This window comes from Fusarium flagelliforme (assembly GCF_020744385.1).
Source record: "Fusarium flagelliforme strain FIESC 12 MPI-CAGE-AA-0113 chromosome Unknown B0J16scaffold_4, whole genome shotgun sequence".
Classification (NCBI taxonomy): domain Eukaryota; kingdom Fungi; phylum Ascomycota; class Sordariomycetes; order Hypocreales; family Nectriaceae; genus Fusarium; species Fusarium flagelliforme.
This window is the reverse complement of record NW_025763506.1, coordinates 4,717,774-4,742,511: the sequence shown is the minus strand read 5'-3', so window position 1 is coordinate 4,742,511 and position 24,738 is coordinate 4,717,774. Positions and strand designations below refer to the sequence as shown.

At 48.1% G+C, this 24,738-nt stretch overlaps 10 protein-coding genes across 10 annotated transcripts; 6 read left to right on the top strand and 4 right to left on the bottom strand.

The window, feature by feature from the left end:
- Positions 1-291: 291 nt before the first annotated feature.
- On the top strand, positions 292-1,476 carry B0J16DRAFT_305812 (uncharacterized protein). The gene is made up of 2 exons (XM_046124760.1): positions 292-865; positions 922-1,476. The coding sequence occupies exons 1-2, from the start codon at positions 441-443 to the stop codon at positions 1,376-1,378; spliced, it is 882 nt and encodes a 293-aa protein (XP_045983785.1). The 5' UTR covers positions 292-440; the 3' UTR covers positions 1,379-1,476.
- Positions 1,477-1,543: 67 nt separating this feature from the next.
- On the bottom strand, positions 1,544-2,866 carry B0J16DRAFT_305810 (uncharacterized protein; the record flags this gene model as incomplete). The annotated part of the gene is made up of 1 exon (XM_046124759.1): positions 1,544-2,866. The coding sequence occupies one exon, from the start codon at positions 2,864-2,866 to the stop codon at positions 1,544-1,546; it is 1,323 nt and encodes a 440-aa protein (XP_045983784.1).
- Positions 2,867-3,145: 279 nt separating this feature from the next.
- B0J16DRAFT_343295 (uncharacterized protein) lies at positions 3,146-3,747 on the bottom strand. Its single transcript, XM_046128009.1, has 2 exons — positions 3,434-3,747; positions 3,146-3,383 (listed from the first exon to the last, which is right to left on the bottom strand). Exons 1-2 carry the CDS (start codon positions 3,698-3,700, stop codon positions 3,309-3,311), a joined length of 342 nt encoding a protein of 113 aa, XP_045983783.1. The 5' UTR covers positions 3,701-3,747; the 3' UTR covers positions 3,146-3,308.
- Positions 3,748-4,967: 1,220 nt separating this feature from the next.
- Positions 4,968-5,774, top strand: B0J16DRAFT_385186 (uncharacterized protein; the record flags this gene model as incomplete). Its single annotated transcript, XM_046131483.1, has 1 exon — positions 4,968-5,774. The coding sequence occupies one exon, from the start codon at positions 4,968-4,970 to the stop codon at positions 5,772-5,774; it is 807 nt and encodes a 268-aa protein (XP_045983782.1).
- A 132-nt stretch (positions 5,775-5,906) lies between these two features.
- Positions 5,907-13,756, bottom strand: B0J16DRAFT_305800 (uncharacterized protein; the record flags this gene model as incomplete). The annotated part of the gene is made up of 6 exons (XM_046124758.1): positions 13,563-13,756; positions 13,161-13,505; positions 11,370-13,111; positions 10,670-11,319; positions 9,381-9,442; positions 5,907-8,175 (listed from the first exon to the last, which is right to left on the bottom strand). The coding sequence occupies exons 1-6, from the start codon at positions 13,721-13,723 to the stop codon at positions 5,907-5,909; spliced, it is 5,229 nt and encodes a 1,742-aa protein (XP_045983781.1). The 5' UTR covers positions 13,724-13,756.
- A 404-nt stretch (positions 13,757-14,160) lies between these two features.
- B0J16DRAFT_305799 (MoeA, N-terminal and linker domain-containing protein) lies at positions 14,161-15,493 on the top strand (the record flags this gene model as incomplete). Its single annotated transcript, XM_046124757.1, has 1 exon — positions 14,161-15,493. Exon 1 carries the CDS (start codon positions 14,174-14,176, stop codon positions 15,491-15,493), a length of 1,320 nt encoding a protein of 439 aa, XP_045983780.1. The 5' UTR covers positions 14,161-14,173.
- Positions 15,468-16,223, bottom strand: B0J16DRAFT_343289 (bifunctional molybdenum cofactor biosynthesis protein). The gene has a single exon (XM_046128008.1). The coding sequence runs from the start codon at positions 16,193-16,195 to the stop codon at positions 15,533-15,535; it is 663 nt and encodes a 220-aa protein (XP_045983779.1). The 5' UTR covers positions 16,196-16,223; the 3' UTR covers positions 15,468-15,532.
- A 693-nt stretch (positions 16,224-16,916) lies between these two features.
- Positions 16,917-18,310, top strand: B0J16DRAFT_415391 (C6 zinc finger protein; the record flags this gene model as incomplete). Its single annotated transcript, XM_046133526.1, has 2 exons — positions 16,917-17,036; positions 17,094-18,310. 2 exons carry the CDS (start codon positions 16,917-16,919, stop codon positions 18,243-18,245), a joined length of 1,272 nt encoding a protein of 423 aa, XP_045983778.1. The 3' UTR covers positions 18,246-18,310.
- A 637-nt stretch (positions 18,311-18,947) lies between these two features.
- Positions 18,948-21,817, top strand: B0J16DRAFT_415390 (UDP-glucose,sterol transferase; the record flags this gene model as incomplete). The annotated part of the gene is made up of 6 exons (XM_046133525.1): positions 18,948-19,125; positions 19,179-19,881; positions 19,939-20,096; positions 20,154-20,523; positions 20,577-20,927; positions 20,986-21,817. 6 exons carry the CDS (start codon positions 18,948-18,950, stop codon positions 21,797-21,799), a joined length of 2,574 nt encoding a protein of 857 aa, XP_045983777.1. The 3' UTR covers positions 21,800-21,817.
- An 864-nt stretch (positions 21,818-22,681) lies between these two features.
- B0J16DRAFT_400036 (uncharacterized protein) lies at positions 22,682-24,478 on the top strand (the record flags this gene model as incomplete). Its single annotated transcript, XM_046132486.1, has 2 exons — positions 22,682-23,256; positions 23,309-24,478. The coding sequence occupies exons 1-2, from the start codon at positions 22,897-22,899 to the stop codon at positions 24,476-24,478; spliced, it is 1,530 nt and encodes a 509-aa protein (XP_045983776.1). The 5' UTR covers positions 22,682-22,896.
- Positions 24,479-24,738: the final 260 nt, after the last annotated feature.

Sequence of the window (24,738 nt, the reverse complement as noted above, 5' to 3'; positions counted from 1 at the left end):
AAGAAGACCAGATTGTGGATTTATCGAAGGGGACCGGATACTCCGGGCTCCAAAGGTCATCTGAACCTCTTCCGTAATACTGTGGCTCAGATATGCATGTAAGATTGTGCAGCAAAAGGTATCGTATCCAGCACCAATCATGTACTTTGGCCCCGGAGCCTGCTTCTCAGATGATTAAAGTAGAAGCGCGTAATATAGAACTGCGTGGAAAGTATTGGCCATAGCCTAAAACAGTTAAATATGGGAGCCTAATTTGCAGATCGCAAAACCGCCACATCCCTCAGCCATACCCAGGATTAAAACTTGCTCGGGTTTCCAAACTGGAAGTACTCTTATCCTCATCGGAGTTATCCTACTGGGAGCATTTTCTCAGAAACTTAACAACAATAGTTTCTGCAGAACCTGAAGTAGCTTTAATTACCGACAGCTTCGCCAGTACCATGGCAGATCCACTGAGTATCACCGCCTCCATCGTTGGCATCATTGCCGCGACAAGCCAGGGTATCGAGCTCCTTTCAAATACCATCCAGAATATCCGAAATGCCCCGGAGTCAATAAAATCAATACAGACAGGAATTCAACAGCTGAAACCGCTGCTGACGAAGTTGGAGTTCGGTATCAAAGAGGAGCCAACAGAACTGATACTCTCCACAGAGATCAGGGACGCGCTTGGAACCTGCAACCGGGCCTGCACCGAGTTCAACGTTTCCCTGACGCATTGGACGCGACACTCCAGCGGCGAGAAAACGTCGGTACTTGATAACGCCAAGATTGGAATCTTCCGACAAGGTCGAATACGAGTACTGAACGAGCAACTATGTCAGAGCATTAAAATATTAAATGTGACACTTAACACAGCGACCTTGTATGTTCTGCATCCCATATATGACACGTTCTAATTTACTCACCGACGGCTATCAGTCTCAAATTGTCTCGACAAGACGATACGGCGAAGGACTTTGGTGACCAAATGCTTGTACAGCTGGAGTGCCGCCTGACAAAAACCATCGACCAAGCTCTCCGCGATCGGAACGCAGCGATCAGGTTTGAAGACTCGATTCAGCCACTCGATGACGCCGAGGAGAAAGAAGGTCTTCTTGGAGAAATGAAGCGACAAAAGGCAATGATTGATGCTGTTCGACGAATATCTGAAGAAGCGCTCAAAGCCTCTGTATCCCAACGCACCAAACAGAAGATCCACGACGTGAACTCCACTGACAACAGCATTGCACTGGCTGGAATGATCAATGTGAAAGAGAGTGAGGCAAAGCGTGACCAGGACATTTCGAAGATATATGCCAATGGACGTAGTATCTCAATCGCTGGCGTAGCGAATAACATTGACATCAACTCCATGTTTGCGAACATGAGATCATAGCAGAAGACGCGCGTTATTTTCTGCGATATTAGTATCTGGGGCGGTGTAGTTAACTTACTGCAGAAGGTTATGGCCTTTATTCATTTGTTAAATATATGGAAAGTAATGTACGATTCAAAGGGAAGGATTCAGGATAAACATTCATTCTTGCATTTAACTTCTGATCTACCACTTGACCAAATCCTGCACCTTAACAGGCATGCCACTCTTCATACTATGATTCGCTCCCACACCAACAAGCACCGCATTACCACCATCCCTGATATAAGCAGCCCTCTTAAAACTATCCTTCTGATCCCCCAAAATCACATCCTTCAACAAAACAGGATCACCACCTCCATGGCCACCCTCCTGCTTCACAACATCCACAACGTATGGCTTGTCAAACATGGGATATACCACAATCTTGGTATTCTCGACACCACCTTGAATGTACTTCTCGTCTTCGCCTGAAGCATCCTTGGTGACTGGGTCACCGAGGGGGTTGTAGCCGCTTTCGACGACGTTGATCTCAATGCGTCCCTTTGTGCCGTTGAAAACGCAGCGGTATCCTTCCCAGGGGGCGTAGGCGTAAGTGTTGTATGTCATGACAGCGCGGTTCTTGTACTTGATAATCATCGACAGATTATCCTCGATGGTAATCCCCTCACCGAAACAGTTTCTGTCGCGGATATATCCATCTTCATGTTCAGCGTCAAGATAAAGCTTCTTCATGCGCTCATTATCATCAAGCTGGAATGCAAAAGGATCATTCTTCGCATCATCGTTGTTCTTGTATCTCTCACCAAGGTTCTTCTCTCCACGACGCTCAGCATTCTCTTTGCCGTAGAAACGCAGATCTCCAAGAGCGTAGACTAGTTCAGGCTCGGTGTTTAGCCAGAAGTGCACCAGGTCGAAGTGGTGGATTGACTTGTGCATTTGGATACCGCCGCTTGTCTCCTTATGTCTATGCCAGCGACGCATAAAGTCCGCGCCGTGAGCACAGTCCAGAATCCAATCCATATGCACCGTTGAAATCTCGCCAATGACACCAGAGTCGATAAGCTCTCTGACCTTGGTATGATGCGGGGCATACCGATAATTGAACAAGACTCTCACTTGCTTGCCAGTCTTTTTCTCAGCATCAATCATCTGCTGCAGCTTATCCTCATCGATAGTCATTGGTTTTTCAGTGATAGCATCACAGCCAAGCTCCATAGCGCGAATACAATATTTATGGTGGAAAAGATCAATCGTTGTAACGATAACGACATTAGCTTTTTGCTCTTGGACCATCTTGTCAAAGTCGGTGTCTTTGTAAGTTGGGACTTTTTCGCCTCCCAACTCAACGATATGGTCGTTTGCGACGTCCATGCGGGTTTGGTTGGTGTCGCAGATGCCGACTAGTTTGGCTACATCCTTGAAGTCCTGGATGATAGCCTGGTAGTACATGGCTGAGCGAACGCCCATGCCGACGATGACATAGCGCTTGAATTGTTCGGAAGTCATTTTGAGAAGATTGAATGATGATGATGATTATGACCCCTCATCAGCGACGTGATACCGTATTAAATACCCCAAACCTACAGATTACTCAGACAATTACAGAGCATCTGTCAAGTACCCCGCCGGTCATTCGGGCGAGTATTCTCCGACTGAGGTGGCATGTCTTGGCTGGGGTGCAGATCATTTCTGAGAAAGTTAGCGTTACCAGTTTTATCAAGTTTGTTGGCGTTTATTCATGGATGATCAATGTTGGAGAACTGGGGAATTTCCACTTTATATATAACTCGGATGCTATATTTATTTCCGAATTCACGGAGAGGTGTCCTTAGAATATTGAATCGGAGAGAAAGGCGATCATGAAGATGTCTTGTCTATTGGAAGATTGGAGGTCTATAGTTGTCCCTTGCTGATGCTCTTCTACCATAAGAAGTTCCCTTTTCGACTCTTATTGCTTAATCAACTTGCGAAGATCAGATTCATTCTGACTCTCCTGATCACCAAGACGTCCAACCTCCTCGCCCTACCCAAGCAATTAGCTTCCCTTCTCTCAATGCCATCTCGAAAACTTACATATTTGACCTTGACAACAGTAGGAAGACACTGAATGTTATAAGGTGCCTGACGGTACTTGTTGTTTGGGTTTCCCTTCCACTCCTCACGCGAGCCCGCCATGACGAGATGAGCAGTAGGAGCTGAGGCGTCGCCAAAGACAGCGTTCAGAGCGGGCAGGGCATTGCGGCAGTCAGGGCACCATGAGGGCTCGCCTGAAGCAAAGTAGACGACGTAGTGAGTGTCGTCGGTAGTGGTAGGAGGGACTGAGGCGTTGATGATGGGCATTTTTGAAGTTGTGAGTTGTTGACAGTGGATTGTATGGTGTAATGTTGGTAGAACTGGTGGAAAAGTTCAAGATCCACTAACCCCTCTTCAGCCGAGATACAGTGCGCATGGTGAGTGAGCACGTGCTTTCTCAGTGGATTACGCGACTGTGGTACCGTGCGTGTTTACACCATAACCGCTTTTACACAGTGACTGTTCCAGGGTAATTAATCCATGCAGTTTTTGATAATCTCAACACTATCGGTAGAGCATAGGTTTGAACTGGAAAAATGGTCTGGCTATGTAATTGACTCAGTAAGTTTTTTTTTTTTTAGTTTTTTTTTTTCTTTGTATTGGCGCATCAGTCGAGGCGTACAGATCAGAAAAGCACAAACCAGCGGCTACAGCATCCTCCATCAATCAGTCCGAACTTGGTGAGTCCAAGACCAAATACAAGACAGCCGGGCCTGTTCAGAAGATACAACAAAACCGTGGAGCGGATTCAAACCGTGTGGAGGACAGTCAGGGAGATGTCCTATCACATTCCTCAAACATGCGATCAATCATTCATCGGGAGATTCCTCGTCACATTTGCTCAAGGAAGTCCAAATAAGCATCGAGATCGCCAGAGTCTAGATCCTACCCCGCCACGGACAGGCCTAGACCGACAATCGATCATATCTGCAACGGGACGAATTGTCTCAAATGAAACATATAGTGGTTGCTCAGCTAGCCACCGAAGTAGGCATACCATCGAATTAGTCTTGAGACATAACCTTATCCCCGTGATAAGACGGAGTGTCTCATCCGGCCTCTGCATAGAAGCATCGCAAGCTACCACCGGCAGCTACATATCACAAGTCACATATTTTCAGCTCCTATTTATTCAGCCAGTGGTTTGTCAAATGTTATCCGTAGGGCCAATCGGGGAGACAGCCGTCTCACCTCCTTGCAGGAAGGCGGCTGACGTTTACTCCGCCAACTACCGAAGCTGGACTACCGATGCCATCATACTATTGATATGTGAGGTAATGTGGAATGCAAGAGGCTAGTCTGAGAAATAGCTAGCAGTACGGAACAGTTGCATAGGAATTCCTACTTTGATGGCCTTCAGCTGACCTTTTCCTTTCCCAGGAGCCATACTCTCAATCGTGTATAAATATTCGCTAGCTTCCCACCAAGAACCATATTCTGCCAGACACAATCCCATCTCCAAACACTTTGCTCTTCAATCGCAACCCTGGCCCAATCAAAGAACTGGTGCGGAACACCCTTTGACCCCTCCAAAATGTCCAACCCAGGCCCCTCAGGCAAAGAGGTTCTCCTCGACGCCATAGCCCAAAACCTAGGCGAAGAAGCCATCCAAGCCATCCAACCCCAAAATGTCAACGAACCCACCGACCAAGATGGGTCCAAATCTCATCGCAAAGCTCCCGTCTGCATGACGCAGAGCGCTCTTCCCGAAAGCTGGAACCAGAGCGGTATCGCTGATATCGTCGTCGGTTTCAACAGGGAAGTACCACGTTGGGAGCCTGGCTCTGTCGTCAAGTGGGCTGCTTGGCGTGCGGGCTTCAAGAGTCAAGACGATGCGAATTGGGCGGCTCAGCAACTTGCGCAGGCTGCTGAAGTGTGGAATAAAGCCGACATTGGCGTCACATTTGAATGGGTTCCTCTTGCGAAAGATGCGACGTTTGTGCTCTACCACGCCGGTGACGGCGCGGGTGTTCTCGCGCGAGCTTTCTTCCCCAACAACGACGACCTGAGCTCTCTGGTCGTCTTCTCCGATGCCTTTGAGCCAGAGTGGAAAGACGTCATGTGGAAGATTTTCACGCACGAGCTTGGTCACGTTCTTGGCCTGCGACATGAGTTTGCTCTTACAGGTCTCCCGGAACGCGGTATCAGGTCCGAAGGATTCGGAGCTGTGCAGCTGGGACCGCGTAACCCCAAGTCTGTGATGAGTTATTCGCCTGATCCGCCTGAGCTGCAGCAGTCGGATATTGATTCGACCAAGATGTTTTATGAGTTGAAGGCGGATGCGGATGGGAAGCCGCCTAGGGTTGGTACGACTGAGGTCAAGGACTACATTCCGCAGTGAGGATGGAAACATGTACCGAGAAAACGATCCGGACGGACTAGAGCAGGGCGGTGGATCTGCAGTAACGAATACCGTACACGTAGCCAAAAATGTCACTCATTTGTATGTTCGTCCCGTCATTACTTTGGTTCCCTAGTAAATCGTGATGTCTACCAACTCATCTTTCTCAGCCACTTCACCATACATAACTCCGTGTACATAGCACTCCCCAACAAGTCGCCAACTATTACCCTTCTCTCTTAGCACAAGCGGTGTGTTGCAGCCTCTCAAAATGGCAATTCGGTCACCCACTTCAGCCGCACAACTACCCATCCCTATCCGACCATCGCTTGTCCCAAAGACACGCCGCCACGCCATCGCATTGACAGCCCAGGACAAAGCTTCTAGATGTTCTTCAGAAGGCTCATGATTGGAACTACTGAGTAGTCTTCTGCACCTCGAAGACAACTTTTTCAAGTCAAATATGAGCTCTTCCAGTGTATACCCGCCTAGCCGAAGATTCATATTCCGCTTCATGAACTGATGTAACCCGAATCCGTATGTCCATACGCCGAGGGCTCCATTCTGCCACAGCCCAGGTTCCAGTAGCCAGGAATATGAATCTGGAGCCGTCGTCCCACCTTCAGCCGTTGTATTACCCACTATTGTTCTCCAGAGTGCTTCTCTAGTTGCTTCATAGGATCCATAGATATTATTCTGAGCTGGGTCTAGATTCATCGGATATCTTGTATCAGCCTCGCTTGCATTACAAGCACTCACTGAGGTAATGGTATCCAGTATAACACCTTTTGCCACAAGTATTCCACGGTAAGGCACAATCGGTTGTGGTCGACCGAGCCGTGCATCAGCTTGATAAGCACCTCCAAGTTGGACGGTTGGAGCCGCAGCACATGTCCAGCAGACAGTCCATGATGGAATATCGTGGGTGCAGATAGTGCCAGCACCAGGTTCGTCTCCAGGGCCAGCGATTCTATTAATAGCCCAAAGCGTGACTCCCGCGGTTACCTTCGCCATTGTCGTAGTGCTGCCTCGTCTTAGCAGCGGAGGCAGATCTTTGAGTTTCTTCCGAGAATTCTGAAGCGGCCCTGCACATCTCGAAACCAGTCTGAGAATACTCAGATTCCCAGCTGCAAGGAATGCTGACGTGAATGTGGTGTATAAATGCCCCAGAGGTATCGTATAGTCAGGCTTGTGGTTCCAAACAATGTGATCAGCAACGGCCTTGAGACCGAGAATACCATACACTCTATCCCGCTCCTCAGTCACACGCGCGTCTCGTACGAGTGTTAAAGCTTGACTCAGACTGCTCCAGTCACTGGTCTTCTCTCCTCCCTGGGTTTGCTGTATATCCGTCATCGTAATCTGTATCTTCCACAGCCTCTCAGATGAGAATCCTCTTTCTTCAGGCTGTCTGTCCTGGGCAAAGTCGAAAGGCCAGGTAGGACGAGTTTGTTGTTGGCACACGTTGAGGATATCTCTCCCAAGCCTTGCTGTGTCCAGCGTAATAGTCTCTGAGGCCTTGCAAAGGTCACCCCATGATATACATTCTTTGCCACAGAGCACGGGAGTATCGGGTCTCCCGGCTGCGACTTCTTGTATAATCCACATACGCTGCCAATATGCCCTCATGAAGAAGTGAAATAAAGAATGGGGAACAGTCTTCTTTAGTGGACTTTCATATGATGGCCAGGTTATGAATAAAGGGCGAGCATCAATAACTTTTCGCTCTGTGTAAAAGCCTGCGAAGGAATCAACTCGCTTCGACTGGCGAGCGAGCCAGTGTAGAGCTGTGAAAGCTAACGGACTGTCATCGGCTTCCGGACCCGTCCAGACAACCACTTGCCAGGCTGATTGGTATATATCTCGCATGCGTGTAACTTGGCTCTCACGCTCAGCGAGGTCCGCTTGGTTGATGCATATCGCATCGATCCAAAGCTTAAACCCTTGACGTATTCTTTGGCACTGTTGGAGTTGTATCAGAGCATCGTATAAATTGAGAGTTACTTGCATGGGTACACCATTGATAGTGATGGCACCCTCCGGTGATGCTGGTCGCCATGAATAGGATAAAGCAATAAAATCGCCCCAAGGATGTCGCCAGGGTAGAGATTGTTCATCCTCCACGGCGGGTTGTCTTCTGGAGAGCGCTGAATCTCCCGCCTCAAAACAAGGGTCTTTGCCGTTGCGAAACATCGTACTCATGTCGCGCCCGGCGACTAACTCCGGCCATTCATAATTACAGCCCTTGAAGCGCTGGAGTCGCGATGCCTCGCTCGTAGTTCCGAGCTTCACATGCTCAATTGTGCATGCTATGGCCCCTTCTTCATTCCCTGCAGCGTAGTCAAAAGATATTAGTCTAATTTCGTCGCCCACCAGCGGCTGGTAAATGAAACCCATCTTTCTTGGTGATCAAACGTGATGGAAAAGATGGACGCGCCATGTTTGTGGGTTCAACATTCATTTAGGGATGCAATGACCTTTTGCGACATGAAACATGGATGCAATTATTATGGAGTCATATTTGGTTGATCGAATCGGGTACAATTAATAGCCGCCGAGTACATGCTTGTTGGTGGCGCTTTGCTGAAGATTTTCTACATGGAACCAACAGCCAAGACTGCAGCGCTATGAATTCCGTTGGAAGGTCGGTTGACGATTACGGCTGGCAAGGCATTTCAAGGTCCAGGGTGGGCAATGAAAATGAAATTCTTCGTTAATTTTATGATTCCTGTGGATATCAAAGAATGCCATTAAACAGATGTCCATTTGGAAGTATTTCAATATCTACCTGAATGTTAATCAAGATTCCATAGATAAAAAGCACTATTTGAGACGGACTACGAATGCGTTGGAAACAATAATGATTAGAAAGGGTGTTTAATGCAATGCTAAGTTCAGAAACTGGATATATATCGATTACAGCCAATTGTGAAATAACTCAAGCTATTATTCGAAATGACGACAACTTCAACATACAAACAAGATCCCAATAGCCATTATCCATGGACATAATCAAACGCTTAACTCATACCGCAGTACTATTTTGACCTTTTGCTAAGCGCGGGTGCATTGCAAGCACAAGGGCAAGGGATACAGAAGCAACAGCTGCCAGGATATGTCTCTCCACCTCGCATAGTAACATCAGCATGCGGCTGTTGAGGATCTATCACAATCGTCTTGTTAGCTTGGCCAAAGACTTCACGTAGAGGCGCAAGACATACTCATAGGTTGATGAGCCGCTGGTTGTTGTTGAGATGGTTGACCTTGAGTCCTGAAAGGTTGGGCGGGACGGGCTGGAGAAGGCATTTTGGTAAATTGAAGGTCAATGATATGTTCTTCTGCTGGTGTAAGATGATAATAATTGTATAAGGAAGTTGAAAGTGTAGGAAATATTGAATAATGAGTTTGGAATTATTGAATGGGAAGACAGCCGATAGCAGCTTATATATAGTAAAAATCATCTCCCAGGATCATCAGACTTTCTCAATTTTGCTGTTGGTCGCACGCGCCGAAGTCCCCAATTAGTAACCATCAGCGCTTGATGTTACAGATCGCTAAGCGACTAAAGAATGCTCCGCAGTATCAATCATATCTCAGGTACTCGACTTTACGCAGAACCAACAACATGATGCTATTTTTGCTCTCGTGTGAGCATTGGGGTCATAATACTGGAAGAGTGTGATTCATTAATGGAAACCTTATCCTGAAAGGTGCTATTTCTGCGACAAAACTACGCAAGACATAGGCAGAAAATTTCACCGATCATAAGTATCCGCATCGTTGTGAATGCAGTCAAATAAACTGCCGATGGGGCGCGCATCTGTTGGTGGCGTTTTGTTGAAGATTGTTGGCGGCCAACAGGACACGACGCTATGACTGATTGGTGATGCAACGTCTCTCGGGCGCACGACACGACCCTGAAAATTACAACGTGCAGTTGATAGTGGACAAGAATGAAAAAATCAGACATTTGGTGCATTGTAGTAAATACAATTACACTTTCTATCATTGTTCTTCGAATTTTGTAGACGATGTCAGAATAGTTGAGATGATAAAATACAAAATTACTGGACATCTAGAAAAGATCATAACTCATAGCTATCGACGTAAATCATACAAATCCAATGTGACCATCATTCAGCCATCAATTCAAACTCATACACAGTAAATTTCGACTCAGATTTAAATGATACAGAAATCGCAAGGAAGTGGGCAAGGAATGCAGAAGCAGAACCGTCCAGGACAAGGGCCCCCTCGGTTACCACCTCGCATCGTAACCTGAGTATCTGGGTGTGGCTGTTGGGAATCTATTGAAACCAAAGTGTCAGTTTGGCCAAGTCTCTATAGAGCGTTTTGTGTCTTACTCATAGGTTGATGAGCTCTTGGCTGATCGACCTGCATCTGCTCAAAAGGCTGATCTTGAGTCTTGGCTATTTGGGCAATTTGTGCTGGTTGGGCTGGAGAAGACATGTTTGCTGGATTTAAACACGAGATTGAACTGATTTGACCGGAGAAGTGATGATCAGGATGTTGTTAGATTGATGGAAAGATACTGAGGGATAATAACTTTGATACAAAATGATAGATGCTATGGTGATGATTAAATGATGAGCCCTGGGAGTCTCAAGTCCCAAAATTCTTGGCAGTACGGCTCATCTTTAGCAAAAACTTGGCATTAAAGATGGTCATATTGCGTCAGCATGCTTTTTGGTCCTACGCGCCGAACTCCCGAGTTAGCATGGATCCCATCGGCGCTTACAGGGCGCTAAGTAAGTACAAGACCCTCCATTACTTCAGCAAGTACCAAGCCATATCAAATTATATGTCAATCTACTTTGCAGTTTGCACTATATCCTGGTGTACTGGTAAGAATCCTACTCTACTTTACACGGAACTAACAAAGCCTGCGGGGCCCTAACCTTGATCTGCTCCGTAACCCAATCCTGCATCCGCTTAACCTGCGAAAGCGCATAAATCACCGCATCAAAAAAGTCCCCATCCCAAATTGCTTGACTAACAGGATTAAGCGCCTCCAATCCGACACGTAAATGCGCTAGATAAACCTGTAAATTTCGCAACCTTTCTAGTATCTGCAATTGAGCAGGCACCTTATCCGTTTCTGTCGTTGGGAAAAGCGCGTCGCGAAGGAGATGAGCGGTGTGTTTTCCCCTCGCTTGATTCTCTCCAAACTTCTCTATGTGAGGCCGTAACTGATCGATAGTATCTTTTGTAATTTGAATGAGAATGCGCAGGCCGGAGTGGGCTTCTGAGTCCGAGAGTAGGTGGCCAAGCAGCTCCTCTGTTATTTCTCGTAGAAGAAGAATTGCTTCGAAGGCTTCGCCTAGCCAGGTTTCTAATTCACGTTCACGATTGTTAAAATCGTCCTTGGTGACTTTCGATGCGTCGGCGTCATATTTTTCTGCTTTGGCGACAGCTGCGGATTGTTGCTCTTTGGCGACTGGGGTGGTTGCATCAGAGGGAATCTTTTGGATGGATATGGCACCGGATTTAAAGGTTGGCTGTTTGGAGATAGTATCCCATTCGGCTAAAGAGTGTTAGTAAGCGCAGTATATCAATCGACGCTGCTTTACTTACTGATTGTCAATTCATTCGCAGCTCTTGCTCTCCCATCCTTGGAATCAAAGTATCCAAAATGGAACGGAATGAAGGCCTGTCCCTGCGAGATTTTGCCAATCTTGACCTTGACTTCAACTTGTCCACGTCTCGACTTGACTAGCACCATGTCTCCAGTCTTGAGATCATACTTCGGAGCATCCTTCTCAGAGATTCGAATCTCAGGTTCAGGCGCAGCATTCTGCAGGGCTGTCCTTCCCGTCTTGGTCCTGGTATGGAACTGAAACACATTTCGTCCAGTAGATAGTCTCAGAGGGTACTCGTCGTCTGTATCTTCGTACGGAGCAACGTAATCGCATGCCTTGAGAATGGCGCGGCCTGCTGGGCGAAGCTCTTTGTAATACTCCTCCGAATACGGGACACCAGTCTGTAGATCGTGTCCATAGCTCTCACAGTAGTTGATATCCGTGAAGAACTTCCCATCGTCGAAAAGTCGTTCCTTTCCAACGGGATAGTCCTCATTGCAAGGCCACTGGATGCCGGACCCGCTCGTAAGCTTCGCATAAGACATGCCAGTATAATCGCAAGGCCGTCCAGCAGAAAGTCGCTGCCAAGCCTTGAAAACCTCCTCAGGCTCAGTCCACGGCGTGAGTGGTCCGCCATCCTTGTTCTTAAAGTCCATTCTTCGACTATAGTCCAAGAATATATTCAGATCTGTCTTTGCTTCACCAGGTGGCTCAACAGCCTTGTGCGATAAATGCACCGTTCTGTCAACATTGGTGAAACAACCCGTCTTCTCACCCCACTGCGCAGCAGGAAGAACGACATCAGCCACAGCGGCAGTCTCAGTCATGTAAAGATCCTGGCAAACAACAAACAACTCCGGCATCGTAAAGATATCCCTCACTTTGGCGAGATTCGGCAAACTAACAAGAGGATTCGTGCCCGAAACCCAGACCATCCTAATAGAACCCTTCTCCATAAAGTGCAACATATTGTGAATATGAGTAGGTTGATTCCAATGCGGAACTTTGATACTTTCAATATTCCACAAATCAGCTAACTCCTGCATGTGAGCAGCATTCTGGTGGTTCCTAAAGCCAGGAAACTCGCCATCACAGCCAGTCTCACGATTGTTCTGCGCAGTGGGTTGGCCGTTCATTTGGAAGATGCCACTGCCGGGTTTGCCGATTAGACCGCGCAGGAGATGGATGTTGTTGATTTGGCAGGCGCTCGCGGTTGCTTGATTGGATTGGTAAACACCTTGAAGGGCTGACGATAAGAGACTAGGAGTTTGGCCTATGAGCTGGGCTGCTTCTTCTATTTTGCTGGCTGGTACGCCTGTGATTTGCGAAACCCTTTCAGGGTTGTAGCCTTTTACGGTATTCTTCAGATCGTCGATTCCGACGACGTGCTTCGAGACGTAGTCTTCGTTGATCCAGTTGTTCTTGAACAAGAGGTACTGAATGCCGTTCAGCAGAGCGAGGTTGGTGCCGATTTTGGGAGCTAGATGAACGGTTGCCTTACTCGCTGACTCGGAGTATCTTGGATCAACGACGATGAGCTTCGGTGGGTTGGGTCCAGCTAGACGGTCGAGAATCCTGGACCAGAGGACGGTCTGGGTGGCGGCCATGTTATGCCCAACCATGAAGATACAGTCTGTGTAGTCGATGTCTGTATAAGACCCGGGTTGACCGTCTGAGCCGAATGATTCTCTCATAGCAGCTGCTGCAGTCGCGGTGCAAAGGCGAGTATTTCCGTCCCTGAAGCCATTAGCTACCATTTCTCCGTATCTCACAGTGTAATACTCACATATGAAGAGTGTTCAAACCCGCTTTTCCAATCAAAGCAAGCACATAATACTCCTCAAGGAACAACTGTCCACTAGTATAAAACGCAATGCTATGCGCCGTCAACTTCTCAACCAGTTCCTTGGACTTCTTGACAATGAGATCCATGGCTTCATCCCAAGTCGCCTCTTCAAGCTTTCCATTCCGACGGATCAAGGGATGGGTGAGGCGATCTTTGCTGTGCATCGCTTTCCATCCGTTCAGTCCTTTCGGTCCGAGACGTCCTTTGTTGACGCGATCGGTAGCACGGCCTCTCACACCGACTACTTTGCCATCTTTGACGCCGATGTCTAGACCACATCCGTTGCTACATGAGAGGTTAATATTTAATATGACTTGTAATACCGCTGGAGTGGTAGCTTACCTGCATAAAACGCATGCACTCTGTACCCATTTGTCAGGCGTCTCATCGCAGGCATGATCGACTCTGGTGGGCCATTGATGTTTATAAGGTGTCCTGGGACCCCAGATATCCTCAATTGAGTCGCGGGAGCAGTCCTTGGGGACGTTCTTGCAGGTATCCATGTTGTCGCACGATACCTTGGCTGGCAATTGAAGCTGGGACGAGAGGTGAAATTCCTACAAGGCCACGAAAGTCTGCTCTGGGATGTTTTTCCTGGCGGTGAGTAATACACCCAAGCTGACTGGCTACCAAATCATGCAGCCGGTAAGCTCGGTTCCCGACTCCAACAAAAACGCATTTACAATCTCGATGTTGGAAGCATGATGCCAATTTGACGTTTGAAACAGGAAACTAATGACGTAAACGACTAACTCGCTGGAACATTTGACCTGCTAATGACGAGTGAAAAGTCTACTCCAGAAACACTATTTTAATTGTGGTTAGCTTGTATTATGCCGATCCGCATTGCGTTGATGTATCTCCGGGGAAGAGATATTATGGAGATGGAAACCCTCATGGGTCGGCATCAAGAACACCGAAAACAGATACCGAATTGATACGATAATTGCAAAATGGCGACGTCTTATTCAGCCGCGCGGTCAAAACTGGAAGATGCAGCATCACAAATTCAGAACAACCAAGATGAATCGAAGAAATATGAATCGGTAACATTGACCGAAGCCATCGGTCGCGTCGCAGCACGCGATTATCTCAGCCCAATCTCAACACCCGAATTTGACACATCAGCCATGGACGGCTACGCGATATCTTCATCTCCCACAAACCTCGCAACACCGGAAGCGCCCGTTTTTTTCTGCATACGCGGTACAATCGCAGCAGGCGATCAACCAAAATCTATTTCCACACAAGATGAGATGTCTTTGGAATCCTGCGTTGAAATCATGACCGGTGCACGATTTCCGGAAGGCGAGGAAATGCTTGATGCTTGTGTCAAGGTCGAAGATACTGTTCGGATTGCGGGAAAGGTACCGTGTATTGCGGTCAGTAAACCGGTGTCAAGATATGCGAATCGGAGGTTTGCGGGGGAGGATATTCAGAAGGGCGAGGTTGTGTTGAGGAAGGGGACTTTGATGAGGGCTTCTCATATCATGCCTCTTGCATCAGTTGGAATTGATGCGATAGAGGTGTTCAAGAAGCCGAAAGTGTGTATCTGGTCGACCGGGAATGAGTTGACTTCGCAGACATCCCATGTCAGGGATGTGAATGGTGTTTATCTCACCGCTGCAAGTAAAGAAGCTGGAGCGGAAGCTACTTTCTTGGGCTCCATCCATGATGAAGTTAATGAACTTGTGCGTTCAATAAAAGAAAGGCTGGAGGTTTCACCAACGGATATCATGATCACAAGCGGAGGAGTTTCGGTCGGAAAGTTCGACCACGTTCGTCAGGCCGTGGAAACCCTTGGGGCGAAGATCATCTTTCACGGTGTATCAATCCGACCAGGTCATCCAGTCCTCTTTGCCCTTCTACCTTCACCACTCGGCGAAGTTGCCTTCTTCGGATTACCAGGAAACCCAGGCGCTGCAGCTGCATGCTTTAAATTCTTGACCCTCCCTTACATAAAGCTACTGCTAGGCCATCGATCAGAGAGGCCCGTGCTTGCGCGCTTGGAGAATCTTGAACTCGGAAGTTCAGCGAGGAAGAGTATTATGGATGCGCCAAACAGAGGGTTGAACTGCGATCGGTTTAGGCCTGGAGTATTGGATCTAACGGGCGAAGAGCTTACGGTGCATGAAGCTCCGGGTGTTTTGGGGCCTGCCAAGATGAAGCCTTTCGTGGAAGCGAATTGTTGGATACATATTGAGGCGAATGCAAGGCTTGAGGCGGGACAGATGGTTTCTTGTTACCCTATGAACGAATCCTCTATATCCTAATACAAACTATCCCCTTGTCCAACTTTCTTATTGCCATTATCATTGCGATGAGTCTGAAAGCAATTGTAGTGCACTCTCCCACTCCTCCTTCGTATTAACATTCTTCAACACCACATCCACATCACCATCTGGAAGAATGACAAGTCCATTAAGCTCCTTGACAGCCTTGCTAGGACTCAACTTTCCCTTCTCACAATTTCTCTTCAGATGTCTGATCGCTTCTGGGCTCCATATTCCCAACAAAGGTTCACAGAATCCTTCCAGGTTTTTAAAGCAAGTAACGGGCTCTTTGTACTCTGACTTTAGTTGATCGAGAGCAGATGTTGTGATACATGGGTAGTCGCAGGCTACGACTAGCCATGTTGCTTCAGGATCGTGTTGGAAAGCAGCGAGGATGCCTGATGCTGGTCCTTTTGACTCTTCTGATTGACTTGTTTCTTTGTCAATGATGATTTCGACTTTTGGACCTTCGGGAGTAATGCGTCGTGGCTGTTGTGAAGGTTGTCGTAGAAAGTCGTCCAGCTCTGAATCTTGCGCGAGAGAAATGTATATGGTTTCAGCTTCAAGGCATGATCTGTGTAGGAGGTCGATTTGGTGCTGGTAAAGTGGACGTCCATCTGGCATTGGAAGGAGATGTTTTGGACTGCCCATTCTGGTAGACTTTCCACCCGCTAGTATGAGAGGCTTCATATCCTCCATCATTATCTTGAACAAAATTGTATAACTTGTGGATTGATTGGATTGAGGAAATTCTTGCATTGCCTTCCCCTCTTTTAAGGTACTTAGATGCATTTAGCTTAGTCAGGGTTCTTTTATCTAAGTGAACTTTGCAAAGTGCGTCGTGCTCAAACCCGTTATTGATTAGATGATAGCTCTACAGCTTCGGAGTTTATGGCCGTCCGTGTTCCAAGTGCTATTCCACTATGCCGTTGAGAGGATCAGGTTCGGGAGAGGGCTACACATGTACATAACGTCGGTTACCCTATAGTCAGATGCTCTACGATGTGAGCCTGCTCATCCTGGTGCCCTCTGTCGTCTCGGTCGTTGGATACTGCCAAGGCCACACTGGGTACGCCATATCTCACGAGTGGGCACTGCACGTCCTTGGTGCGCGCAATGATTGATCAATCCAATTCTCCAATAACCCGCTACGGGAAATGATGGATGCGGGCCACCTTGAAGGTGGGTCCATGGCGTACGAGATATACGAGAGATACGAGTCGGTCGTATATTACGGGGTCGAAGTATTGCCGGGCCACACTCACCCACTGTCTGACTTTCCCAACACGAGACTAGCTCCCAGCCGGATACTTCCCTCCTTCGTACTAAAAGTCGTAAAGCACCGTAGTCGTTCGCATCTTCGTTTACAATCCCCCTCACTCATCCAAGATTCGCATCATCTTACCACAAGACTTTTGTCGCCATGGCACTCGGCAACAACGAAATGAGCCCATCGCGTCTATCCACACACAAGGCATCGCGCAGACGTCACCACCTGAAATCCCGAAACGGCTGTACTGATTGTAAGTCTCGTAAAGTAAAGGTATGAATGCCGATATGCAGGGTCGCGAATGTACCGTGCTAACATACGTATGCGAAGTGCGACGAACGAAAGCCACAGTGTTCCAACTGTCTGAGGCGGGAGCTTCGTTGTAGTTTTCTACCGGAAACCTCTCATACAGCATCGCCTTGTGGAAACTTGAGCTCGTCGTCTTTGACGTCAGCTTGCGACGCCACACCTGTCACGCAGATTGCCACTCCTTCAACTTCAAGCTGTGGGCAATACGTGCCAGCAGCACCGCCAGATATTCCCCGGACGCTTTCCCTACAGCCGGCCTTGGAAGGACTGGATATCGAGGATTTCCTTTTACTCCATCACTACACCATCTCCACATCATATACTCTGGCCATGGTCCCGGGCCTTGACACCTTCATGCGCATCAACGTTCCACAAATCGCCTTCTCTAACAAGTTCCTTCTGCACAGCATCCTCGCAATTGCTGCGCTTCACCTATCGCGCTTCAGAAAAAATACCTCCGAGGCCAATTCCTACATGACCAAGGCATTGCATCATTACGGCATCGCCCTACGAACAGCAACTTCTCTTATGGCAAGCATCAATGCCCAGAACGGCCCTGCTCTTTACATGTTTTCGACACTGTGTTTCTCCTTTACCTTGGCGCTAGGCCCAAAACCCGGCGATTTCCTTATCGCCGGACAACAGGGCATTGCACAATGGCTTGGACAGCTGCAAGGCGTGAGGTCTCTGCTGGAGACCCAGCCTGAACTCTTCCAGGATGATACCCTGGCCCCGTTATTCCAGGTCTCTGTGCGCAGCTACGCCCAGTCGGTTTCTCGCATTGACCACTTCCCAGAGCTACGTGAGCTGATTCAACAGGCCGCATCAGGAGATCCGGAACTAGTACATTACTCGAAAGCATTGGATCAGCTCTCGCAAAGATTTGATTTCGCATTCAATTACACTAGTAGAGTAACACAGCTGTCTCCCCAACAGGTATTCGTTTGGGTCTATCAACTGGAAGATGACTTCGTCCGTTTATTGCAGGAAGAAAAGCCAATTCCGCTCGTCATCCTTTCGCATTTCTGCATTCTTCTTAATGGTCTTAGTTCAATATGGTGGACCCGTGGCTGGGTAGAACATTTATTATCCGAAATTTACTCTTCACTCGACCAAGAGTATAAGACGTGGATGCGGCGGCCGATGGAGGAAACTGGTTGGATCCCAGGCTGATGTGCTTTCACTCAAGTATCTCACAATGCGTGCAATCTTTAGTAAATCTGTACAGTATTGTAGGCTAATCGATAATTACAACTAAGTCTACTTTCAAGGTCATCAGTCGTACGTAATCAAAGGCTTAACGATGCCAAGTGTTGAATACCGGCCTTTCCCAGGCCTTGGCGCATACAGCACTGCTTTTTCTGTGATGCAGCTGAAGGCCCTGAGGCTAAGCGAGTACGATCAATACGAGCCCAATGCGTCCGGACTAGCGCTAGACCGGCAAGGCTGATCTCACCTCGGATTGTTTCCAGCGACAAGCCCTATCCCAACATCCAATTTGGTAATTTGTCCCGTAATATGTGACTCTACTTGCGTACTACCCTGCTGAAACAGCCATCCACTTAGCCAAGCTAAAACAAGCCAAGCCAGACCCGTGTGTTCGTAGCTGAAGGTTGCAGCCCTCCACACGATTCAGCCTCTGCATGCTTAACCGCAGTGGTGCGCGCGCATATACCCAAACGCGTTTAATTTATCGGGCGCACCCTTCAGATTTAGAGCATGACGACGGTTGACATTTAGGCATAAACTAGACTTGCTTGGTGGTTTCCCTCAAAAGCACTGCTATCCCATTCCATTTGATCTATCTTCCGCCCCTGCCCAACAAATTTCTTCGGGTTTTCCTTCGTTTTCTTAAGAGCTTGACTCCCTTTCGCCATGGGCAGCAATAAGAACCTGTTACCGCAGCCACCAGCGCCGACGCACCCATCATCTTCATATGCGTCATATGAAGCGGGCCCGGGTACCGATGCTTTGCAAAACGAGGCTCCTCCCCAGTATGCGGAACAAGCTGCAGCTGCAGAACAAATATTGAACGACGCAGTAGGAGCGACGGGTATGATACGAAATAAACCCTTTCTTTTCGTCACACTGACATAACACTCATAGCCGATGGTCGTATCGACGTAAATCTCAATTCTAAACTTTGCAGAACCCTCTCCCTGCTTGTTCCTCGCAGTGAACCTACGCAGTCAAATTTCGACCGACCCGTCAGTATTTTACCTCCTGCATATAGTGAGCACACCGAATGGAGCATTCGCTTGAACATTGTCATCCAAGTTGTCGGTAGCCGTGGGGACGTTCAGCCTTTCGTCGCGCTCGGTAACGAGCTTCAACGGTACGGTCACAGAGTTCGCCTTGCTACTCACGACAGCTTCGCCAAGTTTGTACTCGACTCCGGCCTTGAGTTCTATCCTATTGGTGGTGATCCGACTGAGTTAATGGCGTATATGGTTAAGAACCCCGGCCTAATACCTTCCATAAAGAGCCTTCGTGCTGGTGACATCCAGAAGAAGCGCCTTATGATCGCTGAGATGCTGGAAGGCTGTTGGCGGTCATGTATTGAGCCTGATCCCCTAAACCACCAGCCCTTTGTCGCTGATGCCATCATTGCGAACCCTCCAAGCTTCGCCCATGTTCATTGCGCTCAAGCGCTCGGCATTCCACTGCACCTTATGTTCACTATGCCCTGGAGCACTACTAAGTACTTCTGCCACCCTTTGGCCAACATCAATGTCAACGAAAGTCGTATCTCGCCTGCTGTCGCTAACCAAATCTCATATATGGCGGTTGAATGGATGACATGGCAAGGGTAAGAATAAAGACATTACTCTCCTCACCTACGACCTGCACACTAACCTAACACCAGACTCGGCGACATTATTAATGCATGGAGGCAAAGTCTGGATTTAGAAGACATTCCACTTTCTGAAGGCGCAAGCCTACTTAAAACATTACAGATCCCTTTCACCTATTGCTGGTCCCCAACACTCATTCCTAAGCCTCTCGATTGGCCAGATTACATCGGTCCGTTACTTACGTCGTTTTGTTATGCCCTTTCTTTCAATGCTAACGATAACTCAGACGTATGCGGTTTCTTCTTCCGGGATGCACCACAGTATACCCCCGATTCTGACCTTGAATCCTTTTTACGCAATGGAGCTCCACCTATATACATTGGATTCGGAAGCATTGTTATTGATGACGCTGATAAGCTGACGGCCATACTGGTAGATGCTGTGAAAGCGTCAGGCGTTCGGGCAATCATCTCCAAAGGATGGAGTAATTTAGGCGCTAATCAGGCAGCCGATAGGGACATCTTCTATCTTGGCGACTGCCCGCATGAATGGCTATTCCAACAAGTCACTGCCGTTATCCATCACGGTGGAGCCGGGACGACTGCATGCGGGTTGCGTTACGGAAAGCCAACAGTTATTGTGCCCTTCTTTGGCGAGTGTGTACCATTTACCAGATCTTTTCTAACGTAGCAAACGCTAACATTGCCAGTCAACCCTTCTGGGGCACCATGGTCCATGCTGCAGGTGCAGGCCCCATGCCGATCCCTCAAAAGACGCTCAATAGTCAAAACCTCAGCCAAGCTATCAGAGATTGTTTGACTCCCGGTGCGCTGGCGGCTGCAAGAGGCATGGCTGAGAAGATGCGGCAAGAAAATGGAGTCAGACAAGCCGTTAACTCTTTTCACGCCAACCTTCCCATGGATAAAATGCGTTGCGATGTCATGCTTGGACTGCCGGCTGCTTGGTCTTACAAGATAGGATCGCGGCATCTCAAGGTTTCTAAAGTGGCGGCAGAAATTCTAACGGATAGCCACAAGGTCAAATGGGGCGATCTTAAACGGTAAGCCGCGATAATTGCACAATCTAATACTGCACGTTGAACTGATTTAGCAATTTAGCTACGAGTCTCAAACCATAGATATACAGCACCGAAGGTGGGATCCCGTCACGGCTCTCATCTCATCGGGGCTTAAGATGCATACTGAGATGGTCACCTCGGCAGTAGACATCGTTATCAAGCCAGCACAGGTATTAATGGCAGACAAGTCTGACACCAAGAACCCAAACTCGGCTGGAACCTCGAGTACCCAAGCATTGGAAGATTCCGTATATGGTAGACCTGCTGGGCTCATCCTGCCAGAAGGCAATGAGAACAGGAGGAACGAAAAAAGCGGCGCCGGTGCTGCCGTTGCTGGATCCGCCGGTGCTCTCGGTGGATTCTTCAAGGCCTTCACAAAGGGCATCTACCTTGATATGCCGCACGCGCTTGAGGAGGGCCTGCGTGTCGCTCCACGCCTGTACGGTGGTGAGGTGTATGACCCGGGTCCTGTGACAGATTGGAAGTCGGGGGGTATCGCTGCGGGGAAGAATTTCGGCCACGGAATTGTAGAGGGAGTGGGAGGGCTGATTATGTCACCTGTGCGAGGTGCGAAGAAGGAGGGAGCAGTAGGCGCGGCCAAGGGTGTGGGCATCGGAGTTCTTAACCTAACCACCAAGGTTTCATCAGGCGCATTAGGGCTACTCACGTTCACCAGCCAAGGCGCCTACAAAAGTGCGCGTGCTTCCATGCGGAGGGATACACGAAGGACCATCAAGCAGTCAAGGCAGGCCGAAGGTGTTGCCATGCTGCGAGAGGGCAAACACCGTATCGACGTAGGGGGAGTACTGAGGGAATTCGATCGCCAGAAAGCGCAGAGTTCGGAGAGCAAGTAGTGGATAGATTTAATAGGCTCAAAGAGATGATGTTGTGGACTTTTCTCAAAGGACAGCAGTAAAAAGGCTTGCTTTTGCCAATTATTTCTTACGGTTTTCAATCGTGTGATCAAAAGTGTTGTTTTATTAAGCACGCATTGCCGGGCATCTTATAACCAGATGTGTCAATAGCAGACCCCGAGTAGTAACAGTTTTCAATCGGTCGTTCGTTCCATGGGAATGGCCACCATTGTTCATGGCGTTTCAATAAACGTCTCGTGCCCGATGGAGAAAAGCGATGCTATGGCGGTGTTTCCTCTCGACATCTGGACCCGACTATTAAGATTGTGTCTATTTGACTAAACAAGATTGAATGTATGAGACTTTGGGTTTCGTTTGTATACTTGCAAGTGGCCGAAGTAATGCTGACTTCATCTGTTTTACTCAAGCTTTCAATTTGTGGGCAGTGAAGTCGACCGTTGGCGGTAGTCTAGAATCAAAGTCGTATAAAATAAGACATATGAAAGGGAACGAGTAACTCCAATTAATAGCCAGCGGGGAACATTACGAGTAACAAGAAGAAGCAACAAGCTTTTCTCTTTTCTTCCACACAGCAAAATAAGATGAAGATCCTCTACATCTCAGCACGGGGAGAGAAATGAGCCTCGATCAGGGCACTTGCGCAGGCTGATACGGCACCGCCGGTGAACCAAATTGCCGCGTATAGGTACATTTGTATCAGATGTGCTATTTATAGATCTTAAATTTAGCCAAGAGCTTATCTCGCATGCCTTAACTTTGTCCCGATCAAGCACGGTCCAGCTCGCTTTAGAGACGGTGGCGACGCTATATAACGAGGAAATACGCGGATAGCACCATCCCAGTCCCTGAAACGGGCGGGCCCCTGTACCGCGCTTTATTAATTAGATTTGGGGTAGGCCGCATGTTCGAACGTGATTCAGGACGTGCCTTCTAAATTACGCCTTTTGCTACGATAAATAACCCTCATCCTTACATAACATCCTTTGGACTCTTCCTCCACAACGAACCTACTGTGAGTAGATGAGGTAATTGGGAGACCTACACTCTTGCTAAGGTCTGCATTACACTAAGACCAAATGGCTTCTTACGCTGGGTTTAGCGAATCCTCACCTCAGTCTTTCCCTCAAACTTCCGATGTTCCTGGTCATGCGACCGGAAAGAGGAGATTACTTATCATATACATTCATGGATTTTGCGGGAGTGAAGACTCTTTTGGTCAGTTCCCTTCACATGTCCATAGCTTCCTCAAACAAGCCCTCTGCGATACCCATGTCGTCTATTCAAAGATCTATCCCCAGTACGAAACACGCAATGCGATGGACATCGCGGTAGAGAAGTTCAGCCGCTGGCTTCAACCACATGAGAATTCTCAAACAGATGTCATTTTAGTAGGACACTCTCTAGGTGGTATCTTGGCTGCCCAGGCTGCTCTGCTAGTAAGTTCCTACTCTACATCAAAGTCTTACTGTTGACTAATTTTAAATGTAGAAAAAGTCCCTCTATTCGACTTACCAGTCACGCTCTTCTCTGGTTGGCACAATATCGTTGGACTGTCCTTTTTTGGGTCTTAACCCTGGAATTATCATTCCTGGCATTATGTCTCTGTTTCGCCCGAACATACAAGTCAAAGCAAACGCTCAGGATGGTGGCTCGGACATGCTCGAGTCACGGTACTCCTCCTCGTCTCGACTTTTGCTCTTTGATCCACCCACATCTGACATGGATACCTGCTTTAATCCTCCTTTCTTCAACGACAACGAGGTATGGCCGATAAGTCGACCATCTGAGTCAAAGGTCGTGCAGTCTGTTTGCATTGATGGCCTCTGGGGCTGGCTCCTTGAAACCATCGACTTCTGTCTTTCCCACTGGGCATATGGGCGCTGTTTGAGGCGGCCTTGGGCCCTGAGGCTCAGATACCACGAGCTACGAGCTCTAGAGGGTTCTAATCAATTTCCTCCAACATATGAAAAGCGAGTCACACGGGCCGGAGATCTAGGGAGGCGATCAGGAATCCGATTTTTAAATTTCTTCACTGCCAGCACACGACAGCAACCATGCCACAGGTCCAAGGTGTCATCACTGGGGCATCTAGATGTGGACAAGGAGCAATTCTTTGAGCAGGCCGGAAAGGACCACCGAATAGGCCGCTTCTCTAGCGAGCCGGATTTTGACAGCTGGAGCACTGAGGTCGAGGGTAAAGGCCACTGCCAGCAGTCTGCCACTGATGGTCTTTGTCTCCAAGAACGGACCACCGTGGTGACGTCCAAGATTACCGACGATCGTGAGAGACTATACCAGGTTGCCAATATTTCACACAGCTTCAGCGCACTCTTGAGTGGCCTAGTGGAGTTCTTCTGGCGACTGTTGTCACTATTCCAATGTGGTCCAGACAGCCGCTGGAATTGCGCAGAAGGCCTCCGAGCAGCTCGTGAAGGTGAGGTGGACAGGAAAGGTGCGGTGAAGCCGGATGAGGGGCGCACATTCTGCATTCTTCCGCCCGAGGCTGATCCTTCGTGGGTGCGCATCTCCATGGAGGGCATGGATGAAGTGGGCGCCCATTGCAACCTTTTCGTTGATGATGGACCGCACTATGATATATTGGTGCTTCGCATGGGAAAGGAGATCATACAATGGGTTCACAATTGTAACAGCAGCTGATACTTGCTCCCACGGCTCGGAAAAGGGCTTAAAAAACTTATTTTATTTGTCCGATAACTTCTACAGCGTTTTCGTAATAGATTGTACATTAGATATTTAATTGCTTATTAGGTCATGGGGTTTTAATATATATATATATATATATATATACTTAAACAAGCACAAGAGCTTTAGTCTCTAAGGGAACTTGAAGCATTATACTACTGGTAGCATATTAACCTATCTTACCTCTTAACTGTTCCGCTTTGGTGTATTTTTAC